The 12,153-nt window shown below is 38.7% G+C and overlaps 1 protein-coding gene across 1 annotated transcript in view; it reads right to left on the reverse strand.

Annotated features, from left to right (window-relative positions):
* F9 (coagulation factor IX) overlaps positions 1-11,835 on the reverse strand; it is a 32,551-nt gene extending 20,716 nt beyond the window's left edge. Inside the window, exons 1-4 of the mRNA XM_013025962.1 lie at positions 11,769-11,835; positions 5,719-5,882; positions 5,247-5,271; positions 18-131 (exon numbers count right to left, since the gene is read on the reverse strand). Coding sequence (XP_012881416.1) covers positions 18-131; positions 5,247-5,271; positions 5,719-5,882; positions 11,769-11,835 — 370 coding nt within the window. The remainder of the gene's footprint in view (positions 1-17; positions 132-5,246; positions 5,272-5,718; positions 5,883-11,768) is intronic.
* Positions 11,836-12,153: the final 318 nt, after the last annotated feature.

A 12,153-nucleotide genomic window follows, 5' to 3' on the forward strand; every position in this document is an offset into this window, starting at 1 on the left:
ACAGAATATTTACTTACCTAATTCACAATTCTTTCCTTCAAATCCAAGTTTACACCAACATTCATAGGAATTGATATCATCCTTGCAACTGCCGCCATTTAAACATGGATTAGACTCACATTGATCTCCATCTTTGAGTTGGGTTAAGAAATTGAATTATTACATACATTGCTTAGAATACCCATGGTTCCCCTGGATAGACTTATGATGATAGGAGTTTGATTTTAAGGTCAGAGTAGAACTACCGAAAGCCAGATACCAAAGACCTATAGACAAGTGATGTTCCTGCCTCTCAGAGTTTTCTAACAGCCACCCAGGTAAAGTTTTCAGAGTTACACTGTCCCAGAAATTGTCCTGAGGAAGGTATGCACACAATTTATGTTATCATGGAAAGAGAGAGAAGATTGGTGCGTGGAAATATACTGTATCAGCCTAGGATTATAATGATACGAGAATTAATTCAAAATAAAATGAAATCAGATCACTTCAACAAATACTAGTTATGTGTCCTGCAAGGCCTGCTTTACTGAAGGTTTTGTGAAACAAGCTGAGCTAGAAGACAAATGGCACTTCCATTCAACTAAAGGCATGGAACCAATGCATCCATTTTTTTTGTATTGTGTTCTAATGTTTTAAGTATCATTGGAAGGAAAGACTCAAGACAAATAGGCAAGATGCCAGATGCATCTTTTGTGGCTTAAAGGTAATTTACTGTTTATAAATTAGGTTCCAAATGGTCTAGACAAAAATGAGAAATCAGCTTGTGGTAAAGATTAGATCTAGTCCTCTCTGCCCCTTGATCCAAATATATGCTTTTCCACAGATATTTCAATTTGCTCCAATTCCATGAAAGGAAATATATAATGTATTTAATGTGCTCTATAGATTATCTTTTTCCATTCTCTGTTTTCTGAAGTTTCTCTATTTGCAGTTATTGGCAGCATTTGGAGACAATGGTAAGAAAACAGGAGGAAGGTGTAGGGAGAAGGGAAGGGTCAGGATGGAAAGGGAATCCTTGTTTGACTTGTTAGTGCTCTGCCTCAATTCACCCTTCTAAGAAAGCTTAGGAGAAAGGATGTATAAAACCAGAAAGGAAGTGTGTTATGTACTTCAGACTAAGAAAAATGGCTCCAAAGGAAAATGATTGAGCTACATTAGCAAGACCCAATATCTAGGAAAGAAAAGAGCAAGCAATAATGATGATCATAAGGATGAAAGAAAGAAAAAAAGAAAGAAAAAAGAAAGAAGTTTACACTCCCACCAACAATGCAGTAGTGTTCCCTTCTGTCCACATCCCCTCCAGCATCTGTTGTTATTAGAGTTCTTGATTATAGCCATTCTAACTGGGGTGAGGTGGTATCTCAATGTTGTTTTGATTTGCATTTATTTTATGGCTAGGGAGGTTGAGCATTTCTTCATGTGTCTATTGGCCATCCTTCTTTCCTCTTCAGAGAAGTTTCTCTTTTATAAGATGATTTCTTTGTTGTTTTGTATGTCCCTCCCTCATGATATAACCCCTGCTTTCACTGTATTTGATGTCGGTATAATTTGTGGAGAGGAAGGGAAAAAACAAATCGTTTAAATAGGGATACAGGTGGACCTATTGCAACAATGAGATGTACAAGTCGTTATGTCGAAAACAAACTTTACAAATTTGTGGGGGGAGGAGGATTGGGTGGGGGGGTGGAGGAGGATGGGAAGGGATGGGAAGGGGAAACAAAGGAGGAGGCTACAATGCTTGATAAGAAATGTACTCATTATCTTGCCCATGTAATTGTAACCCCTCTGTACAGTATTTTCACAAGAAAAATTAAAAAAAGAAAAAATGAAAAAAAGAAAGGGGAAAATCAAATGAGCATTTCCAATTATTACTTATACTTTGTGGCATAGCTTCCTAACACCTAGTTTGTAGATGTCTGCTCATTCTCCCTCGTCTCAGACAAAAGCTAGTGTCCAGGTTTCATTGACTAAAGAGCTAATATCCCCTTCTTAGAAATAGCCTGTGGAAAATCAGCTTGCTGTAAAAATTAGACCTTTGTTCCCTCTGCCCCTTGATCCAGTGTGCTTTTGTGCAGATACTTCAATTTGTTCCAATCCTATGAAAACAAAATACGTTATCTCTGGTTTATTATTATTGATGTTCAGAACTGGTCTAAAAAACGAGCTACATTTGCACTTTATATTATGGACTAACAAATCTGAATTATTTAGGATGTTTCACTGAAAGGGTCTGGGCTTGCAGCCAGCGGCACAGGAACTCATTTGCTGAGACATATCTTCAAAATGAGTGTCATTTTATCCTATAATCCTTGGGTTGTGTCTGTGTGTACTGTGTGCTGAGACAAAGCCCTAGCCAGTAGGGGTCAAAGACAACAGGAGACAAGACCTTGCTTGCCAAGTGACAGATTTCTGTTTAAAGCCACTAGTTTCTGTTTAATGAGTAACCGTGTTTGGATTTGAAAACCATGAGATGTCATAGTGAAAGCAATGGGTTAAGTTCTCTCCTGGGCATCATGAATCCCTGGGTGAGTGTCCTTTTAGCAATCCCTTAACCTTGTGAAGCTTCCATTTCCTTCTCTGCAAAGCTGCAAAATGACATTCATAATACTTTGTTCACAAGGATTACATGAGAGTTCAATGTGATAGGCACTGCATATACTGCCTATATGGACCTCATTGTATAAGGTACCTGGCAAAGGCTAGTTAATGAGACCCGGTGATGGTGCTTCTTCAAGTAGATGAGCTCATGGTAGGGAATAGGACAGCAGTGAGAAGCCTGCATCCCTCCTTTATGGTAAATGTAGTTAGCATAGGCCACTTCTGTGGCCATTAGGAATTTCAACTGCAAGTGAAAAGAGGCATGGACTTGGTTCCTTTTGGGGGGTTTATTTTCTTGTAGATAGTGACAGAAACAGTACTTTGAGTAATGAAAAGAAGATTTTGGAAGGTTAAACACACAATAAGTACTGGTTTTGAAAAAGTAGCTATCATTGCTTAAAAAAATAAGCCATAAGCCAGGTGTTGGTGGCTTATGCCTGTATCATAGCTACTCAGAAGGCTGAGCTCTGAGAATAGTGGTTCAAGGCCAGACAGGGCAGTAAAGCCCATGAGATTCTTATCTCTAATAAACTACTGAGAAAAAGCTAGAAGTGACACTGTGGCTCAAGTGGTAGAGTGTTAGTCTTGAGCAAAAAGAGGCTGAGGGACAGATGTCAGGCCCGAAGTTCAAGCTCCAGGACTAGCACACACAAAAATAAGCCACAAAATTAAAAGTTATGGTCGTTTGTTTTTTGAGGCAGTTTTGCCCAGGATATCCTGGGTTACAGAGCAACTCAATAGGAACTCAGTCATTCACTACTGGCCTTGGATGCATAAGACTCCTTCCTTGCTTCTTGAGAGCTAGGATTACATGCACAGCACAGACTAATTCAGTAGGAAAAGAGAACCAAGAGGCTTGTTGGAGTGAACTCAATGGAAAGGGTATGCTAACACTCATCCTGAAGAACAAGGGAAGGTAGATGAAACAATATAGCAGAGTGTACTTCTTCTCTCATGAATTAAAACAAAAATGGGAAATTGCAAGGCTGTGGAAGGATGAAAATGTTCGGTGGTGTCTCCAGAGCAGAACTGTGAAAAACAGAATTGGATATCAAGTTGATGGAACTTAGTGAAAGTAGTGTCCAGGCTAATTTATCTCTTTTTATGCAGATGGCCTGAGGGAAGCTAATTTATGAAACTTCTCTCCTCTCAAAATCCTACTGCTGAATTTTAAGCTAATTTTCAAGTTAGTGGTAGACAAGACAAAAATGGAAATATAGAAAATTTGAAAATTAAATAACTAAAATTAGTTGTCTTTAAAGGATGACTTCTCCTTCTGTATGACTTCTGGCGAATTCACTGGACAAATATTTACTGTGTGCCTCTGTTTCAGGTATTTTTCTAGGTGCTAGAAATCCAACAATAAACAAAAAAATTGATTCTGCACCAAATTGAAGGTTGCTACCTAGGAGGGTGGAAAAAAATCAATGAAAATAGTATAGTTAAGAAAATGCTAGGAGGTGAATATGATTGAAGTGTATTATATATGACTATGAAAATAGTAAAGTGAAACTCACTATAAACCATTAAAAAGAGGAAACAGATGTTAAGAAAAAGAGTGAATTTGTTCAATGTACATTATATGCATGCATGTAAGTATCACTGTGAAACTTCTTTGGACAATTACTTTATGCAAATGAAAAAAATTTAAAAGCATGATTCAATAAAAGGAAAATGCTATGCTACATTAGATGGCAAAAGATGGTTGACTATCCTCAACATGAAAATCTGTAGTCCAAATTGCTCCAAAATGTAAAACATTTTGAATACCAATGTGGTATCACAAGTGGAAAATTCCATGTCACAAAATGTTTGACTCACAAAATGATTTAGGGTATTGTGTGAAATATTATCATATATATGAAGCTTAAAAGAATTTTATGTTTACATTGGGTCTTATCCTCAATATATCCAATGATATATATATTTGCAAATAGTCTAATAACTAAAAAAATAGAAATATATAAACTATTCAGATACCAAACATTTGATTATTCTATAGTGTTACTCAACCTGTAGTGCAAAAACTAGAGCAGGATACAGGTGTCTAAGTTGGGGGGCTTCACTGACATACTAATCTTTGGGCAAAGACCAAAGAGTTGAGATGAGGGAGAGGTGAAGGACTGAGCCTAAAGGAAACTCACAAAAGCCTGCTAAAAGGAATAGTCAGCTAAAGCCTTTGACATGACAGCATTGCTGGAGTGTGCAAGGAATCCACTGTGTAAGCAGAGACCAGGAAAGAAGGTCAGGAAGACAATGGAAAGGGAGGGAAAGGGGCAGTCATGGAGGTTCCTGTAGGCCAACAAAGCAAGGAGGAATTCAAGCAATAAACATTTGTCATCCAGCATTCTTTAGTTTGACTGGGGATGGTAAACTCTCATTCACTTCTAAAATGCTATCATTTTGGCCTCTACCTTCTAGCTTCCTGAGGTGGAATGATATTCTTTGTGGAGCCCCAGAGAAGTGTTTACTTATCCTCTAACTTTTACCTGCCACACTGGCATAAAGCTGGAGTGCATTACCATTTGATCTTGGGGTAAAGAGTTGAATGGATTTTTCTGAGCCCTCTTAGCAGAGGAAAAGTATACAAGTATACAACTCTATCCACTGTGTCATTCACCAGTAAGAGGATAAAGTGCATTGCTTACCAACATACTGCTTCCAAAACTCAGTCTACAAGGAGAAAGAAAAGAAGTTAATGATAGCATTTAAGTGAGTCTTACTCTTTTATAGCAATTATAAGTGTGAACTATTTTAAATTTCCAAAGGGAATTTTTTTTCTTTTGTGGTGCCATGGGTTTGAATTCAGGGCCTGGACACTGTCCCTTAGCTTTTTCACTCAAAGTACTCAATGCTTATAATCTATCACTTGAGCCACAGCTCCATTTTCACCTTTCAGGTGGTTAGTTAAAGGTGACAGTCTCTCAGATTTGTCTGCCAGGGCTGGCTTTGAACTGTGATCCTCAGATCTTAGCTTCCTGAATAGGATTGCAGGTGTGAGTCACTGGCACCTGACTAGAACAATCTTTCTTTCATCTTTTCTTTTCTTTCTTTCCTTCCTTCCTTCCTTTCTTTCTTTTTTAATTAAAGTGTTTGTCATTGCTATGTGGATATACTCACAGTTCTTTCAGTGTTTTCAAAAACTTCTCGTGCTTCTTCAAAACTACATCTTTCTTCTAAACATTCTCTCTCAAGGTTTCCTCGAACAAATTCTTCCAATTTCCCTGAGTTATACCTCTTCAATCGACTCAGAACTTTGGTGGCATTTTCTTGATCAAGAAAAACTGAAAATTAAAAGGAAGTATTCCTCAGTGTTGGAAAAAGAAATTATCATTAACATTAAACACATCTCTTAAAAAGGCTTTGTTTTTAATCCATGTAATCCTAAAGCCAATTTTTCTTTGGTAAGTGGAGGCAAAATTTGTAATGTTACCATCGTACTGCATACCCATGGGGATTTAGGAATTTAAATTAAATTTTACTTTCAGTCATGAGATCTCCAATAAAAAAGGTAACAGTTAAAAAATCATATTTGAATTTACTTTGGATGAAATGGAAGTTCTCAAATAAGCAATTAACTTCACACTTTGTCATCATTTGAAAATAACTCATTGCAGATCCTTGCAAGGTGATCCATCACCCCGGCCAGGCTGTGTCAACATGCAGTTGTCCAATGACTTGCAACAAACATCTCTTCAAGAAGCCTCATTGTGATCCAGTTGCAGTTGCAACCTTAGCACCTCTCACTACATGTTAAAGGAAAATCACTGCAATAAAGCCGTCTTCAGAACCACAATGCCTTCAGTTGTTTAGCTATGACTGCTTAGTTTGTAGGGACTATTCTAAATGCTGAAAGATTGAGGCTTTCATTCAAATTCTGTTCATTGTTACCTCCTTTCCTTGTCTGTCTTGGTGTCTTTGTGTCTGTGTTTGTATTTCTTTTTTTCTTCATGCATGTATACATCTAGACATATATACCCAGATATATGTATATATTTGTATACCCACATATATGTATATTTTGTTTATTCATGAATAACAGGAACTCTAGAAGATGCCTACAATTGTTCCATTATTTAGCAAATCACAAATATTCCTGATGCCACCCATCAGGACCAAGTACTTACAAGTTTACTTTTCCAGGACATTTGAGAATATTTTTTTTGTGCTTGTCCTGGGACTTGAACTCAGGGAGGTACTCTGACTGAGCTTTCTGCTAAAGGGTAGTGCTTGAGCCACATTTCCACTTCTAGTGTTTCGGTAGTTAATTGGAGTTGAGTCTCATGGAGTTTCCCTCCTGGGCTGGCTTTGATCCATGACCCTCAGATCTCAGCTTCCTGAGTAGCTAGGATTACAGACATGAGCCATCAGCACCCAGTCAATAATACTTTGTTATTACTTCAAAAAGAAAGGAAACTAAACTTTATTGCCTTATTTTCACTGCAGCTGTTTACTTTATGGAACATTCTAGTGCCTTGGCTTCTTTGCTTTGGGCCCACTTATTTTTCTGAATTGGGTCTAGGTTTTTCCTTCCATTCTTTACATGCAAACTCCCCTAATCCCTTATTCCGTGTCAGTGCTGCTCTGGACCTGCAATCCCATGCTCTAGAACAGTGCAACATCTGCCTCTTTTTTTTCTTTTTTGTTTGTCGGTTACAAGGCTTGAACTCTGGGCCTGGGCGCTGTCTCTCAGCTCTTCAGCTCAAGGCTAGCACTCTACCACTTGAATCACAATGCCACTTTTGGTTTTCTGGTGGCTTATTGGGGGTAAGAATCTCACAGACTTTCCTGCCTGAGCTGGCCTTGAACAGCAACCCTCAGATCTCAGCCTCCTGATTAGCTAAGATTACAGGTGTGAGCCACTGTGCCCAGCACCATCTACCTCTTGTTTCTCTTGTGACTTAGCTGAGCAACCAGAGGTGGAGGATCACCAATTGCCTATGAGTACTGCTGAAGATGGATACCTTTAATCTTTGCTGGACCTGCCTTTCTGTTCAACACTCCATTTACTTAGCTCTGGGTACTCCTAAATATCATCCAGGTCTGCATTCATTTTTAGTGTGGGTGAATTGGTTTAGAATCAAGTCAGGCAGAACTGAGCTTGAATCACATATCTGGCTCCCGTTCACTGTGTGAACTTGGACAAGTCACATAATCTTCAAAACTTAATTTCTCAACTGTAATGCAGGTATGTTGATGGTATAATTCTACCTCACTGCATCTTTAATTGCCCTATATAAGACAATGTGCACTGGTTATTCCTTTCTCCTCCCTCCTATCATTCTGGCCCTCTGTCTCTCCTTCTTTAGCTCTTTAAGATGTTTTTGTAGTTCTTTGTCTTCCCTTGTATCTGATAAAAATAACTATTGTCCTGATCAGAAATAACCTTCTCAATGATGTTTGGCTTCATAAATTCCCCGATTGCTCTAGGACATTTACTAATTGTGCATCTCTCCCTTTTTAGGATACTTTCCATGAACTCTCTGTAATATGATTCTTCATCTTTGCTTTCATTCTTCTTCATCTATCTCTAGATCAATTCCTTTTTCCTTGCCTGGCTGGTAAATGTAACTTCTCTTAGATTCCATCCTCAGCATTCCCCCATTTTGTTTCATGTATCTTTTCCAGGACCAGTGCTAGGTGAGGTCTATAACATGTCCCGGTACAACATTAAAGTAGCTTTCCTTCTCAGTGTGTACAGTATCTTTATGCCACATAGTATCACTTGCCAAACCCTAGTGTGGTCCTGACCCTTTCAAGAACATTGACTACTTCTAGACGCTGAATTAGGTAGCATAGGATCCATAGTCACTCTTTTTCTTTTTCTTTTTTGGTTGGTCATGGGGCTTGAACTCAGGGCCTGGGTGCTGTCCCTGAGCTCTTTTGCTCAAGGCTAGTGCTCTACCACTTGAACCATAGCACCACTTCTGGCCTTTTCTGCGATTAATTGGAGATAAGAATCTCACATTCCTGCCAGGGCTGGTTTGGCACCATGATCCTCAGACTTCAGCCTCCTCAGTAGCTAGGATTAAAGGTATGAGACAAAGGTGCCCGGCTTTCCCTGGATACTCTTACATGACTATGATGACTGCTTATACTACACTTAGTCCCAAATACACATCTTCAGGCAGATGTATCTTCTATATTTGAAATTACCTTTCCAGCTGTGCTAGACTCTGGGCTCACATCTTTGCATTCAATGTTTCACTTTATTCCTCACTATAATCTATGAGGTAGGTATTGTTTACTCATTCTTCTAAACGAGAAAACTGAGATTCAAAGATGTTAAGTAATTTGCTCAAGATCACATACTAGAGCTTCACGGCCAAGGTTAGACTCTGACAATTGGAACACAGAGAACTGTGCTGTGTCTTTGTAATCAAGACTCACACTCATACTCTCCATACTTCCCCTAAACCTTCTATACCCACATGACATAATAAGTCTTATCTGTTCTATTTTAATATGATTAAAATCCCCCTAGTTTCAGTAGTTACTCTCTAGGTTCTGGCCCTTTTACTTTCTCTACATAATTCCAATAACTCCAAGATTGGAGACCAATCTTGCCCCTTGTCTTGCTTGGCCTCCACATCAATTTGAGTGTTCCCAGAGTACAGATCCTAAACTCAAGTATATTTCTTTTTCTTTTTTTTCTGTCTTTTCTTTTTTGGTACTGGAGATCGAACCCAGGACGTTGCACTTGCTAGGCAAGCGCTTTGCCACTGAGCTACATCCCAGCCCTTCTTTTTCTTTTTCTTTTTGTCAGCCATGGGTCTTGAACTCTGGGCCTGAGCACTGTCCCTGAGCTCTTCAGCTCAAGGCGAGCACTCTACCACTTGAGCCACAGCACCACTTCAGCTTCTTCTGCTTATGTGGTGCTGAGGAATCGAACCCAGGGCCTCATGCATGCAAGGCAAGCACTCTACCACTGAGCCACCTTCCAGCCCTCAAGTATATTTCTTAATGTCCACACTTCTGATACCTCCACACTGCATTCTATTATCCAATCTCCTAAGCTTAGGATCCAGTCCTGCTTAGTTCTCCTGCCTCACTCGTGACAGTCAATACTCAAACCAGATGGAGCTCCTGAAATGACTTACATTGTTATAGATGTAGATGGTTGGACATAAGGATTCCTGTTTACAAAGTATGCTGTAGATAAAACATGTATGGATAGTAAGCTTCTATTCATCTCTTGTGACTCATCTTCAAATATTATCTCTCATGTATTTTTTCATTTATTGTATTCTGTTTTCTGTGTTCCCTTAACATGTGGCACACATTTTTATTACATATATTGATCACACTTTTAAAAATCAATATATTGAAATATCTTACCTGACTTCATTGTGCTTTAGATAAAAGTTGATTCCCATGCCCCTCTTATGTTGCCATAGTAACTGGCAATATTGTAGTAATTCATTAACGTTTGAATGAATGAAACATACTTTCCATCCATACACTTTACAAAACTGAATTGGTTTAACCAAGCAATTAAAAATTCAAATTAATGCAATAATGCCCAAGAGTAACAGCCATGAGCACATAATATCACCTCCTTTTAGTTTAGAAGCCATTGACAGTTCTACAACAGAAGAGAATGCTATGTAAATAGTATCCATCATTAGGGAAATTCGAGCCCCTCTCCTGGGCCTATTATCTTTTACCACATGGCTCCAGAATCCCACTGCTTTTTTTTTTCACTATTGTCTGGGAGTCATAGATTTCAACCTCCCTTCAGAATTATCTCTAGCAATTATGGCCCCAGTATTAAAGTCCTGGTTCCTCTTTCTTTTTATCCTTTTTCTTGTCACATGAGGTCATCAGTGGAGTGCCACCCTCCTATAACCTTCATCCTCAGACCATTTCTTTGGTTTGGGTCCCTTGTCCTCCTATATGTGACTCTGATGACATATGTCTAGTGACCTGGTTTTATGGTCTGTTTTGGGAGTTTTCCAATGTATTTTTCTTAATCTCTTAATTCTGCCCACTTTGCTAGGTTCAGTTTAACCTTTGCATTCTTACATCACTATTTCAGCCTTTCAGTGTGATTCCATAGCTGACATCATGTCTGGAGTGGGAGGCACAGGACCAGTCTGTTTTCTGCCGATGCTTAGGGTTGGAACCCCTGATCCTAACACTCTCAGTTACTAGAGTTGATTTCAGTAGGTTGATGAGTTAGTATGATAAGTCCTTCCTGTGAGAATGACTTGCTTGTGTAATTGGCCACGTTCTTCCCTATGTTCTTTCCCCTGGGGAATAAAGTCACTTTGGTTGCCCCCAAACAAAGTGATATACATTTTGTTAAGTAAATTTCTACTCTCTGTATCAACTCATGGATTTGCTTCTGTCCCCAAATGTCAACTGTGACATGGGGCATGTGGAATCACAAACAAAATGACTTACCCAATCCATAAAAAAACTCTTACAACAAATAGCAAGTTGCTAATATAAAACTAGTCTTCCTGTTTCAACTGAAAATTTAAATTCAATGCATATACTTTTAATGAACTTTACAACTTTGGTGGGGTGGGGGGGGTGGAGAGGGGAAGGGATGGGAAGGGGAAACAAAGGAGGACGCAACAATGCTTGATAAGAAATGTACTCACTATCTTGCCCATGTAATTGTAACCCCTCTGTATGGTATTTTCACAATAATAAAAAAAATTAGAGACAAGCCTTGTATAGCTTTCAAATTCTGAGACATGTCATGTGTCTTCAAATAAGACTTTTCATGTAAATGAGATCACTGCTTGTAGTTTTGATGATTTTCTTATTGATTTCAAAGTGTGAGTCTAAAAACTCAAAGCTAACAATTTGTTCTTCATTTCTGCAGTTTCTTTGTTAAGAGATATTTTCTCCCACTTTCAACATTTTTCAACTGAAGAGACAAATGTTTTCTAAGAGGAATTGCATTGTTAAATCATAAGCCCAACAGTGTCCATTAAATAAAAATACATCACAGCCATTGTAAATCTAGTTAATCTTAAAAGCGAAGAAGAAAATAGCCCAGCTACTAAATGGCTAGAACTTACCAAGCCACATGCTGACTGCTAAACTCCTTTATGTTACTGTCATATCCTGTAATCACTATTTGGGGAAAAAGACAATTCCGGACAGTTCTATATCTGAACAATCATACTCAATGTACTTTTAGAATAGAAACAAACCTGTACATTCAGCACTGAGTAGATATCCAAGAAGGCAAATGGTGACGAGGCCTGGTGATTCTGCCATGACTGCATTCAAGTGCTGCACGACCTTTGCTAGTAGGTTATGCAAGTGACAGGGCTAATCAGTTGTTCCAAAGTACAAGCTGAGCTCTATTTACTTCTGGGAAATAATGTCCATCTCCCTCAGTGGATCTCTGGGCTATGTCCAATGGCGTTTTTGGTCAAGAGAACAGAATGGGCAATAGTCATTATTAAAATCACCTCTGATTTCATGGGCTTCTGCACTGTGGCTTCAAGGCTAAATCAGAGAAGGGTATGAATTCTGAATTGGGATACATTTACCTTGGTAACAAAATGTGTTGGAGGGAGCCATTTTTTCTGT

Source organism: Dipodomys ordii, unplaced genomic scaffold, assembly GCF_000151885.1.
Source record: "Dipodomys ordii isolate 6190 unplaced genomic scaffold, Dord_2.0 Scaffold89, whole genome shotgun sequence".
Taxonomy (NCBI): Eukaryota; Metazoa; Chordata; class Mammalia; order Rodentia; family Heteromyidae; genus Dipodomys; species Dipodomys ordii.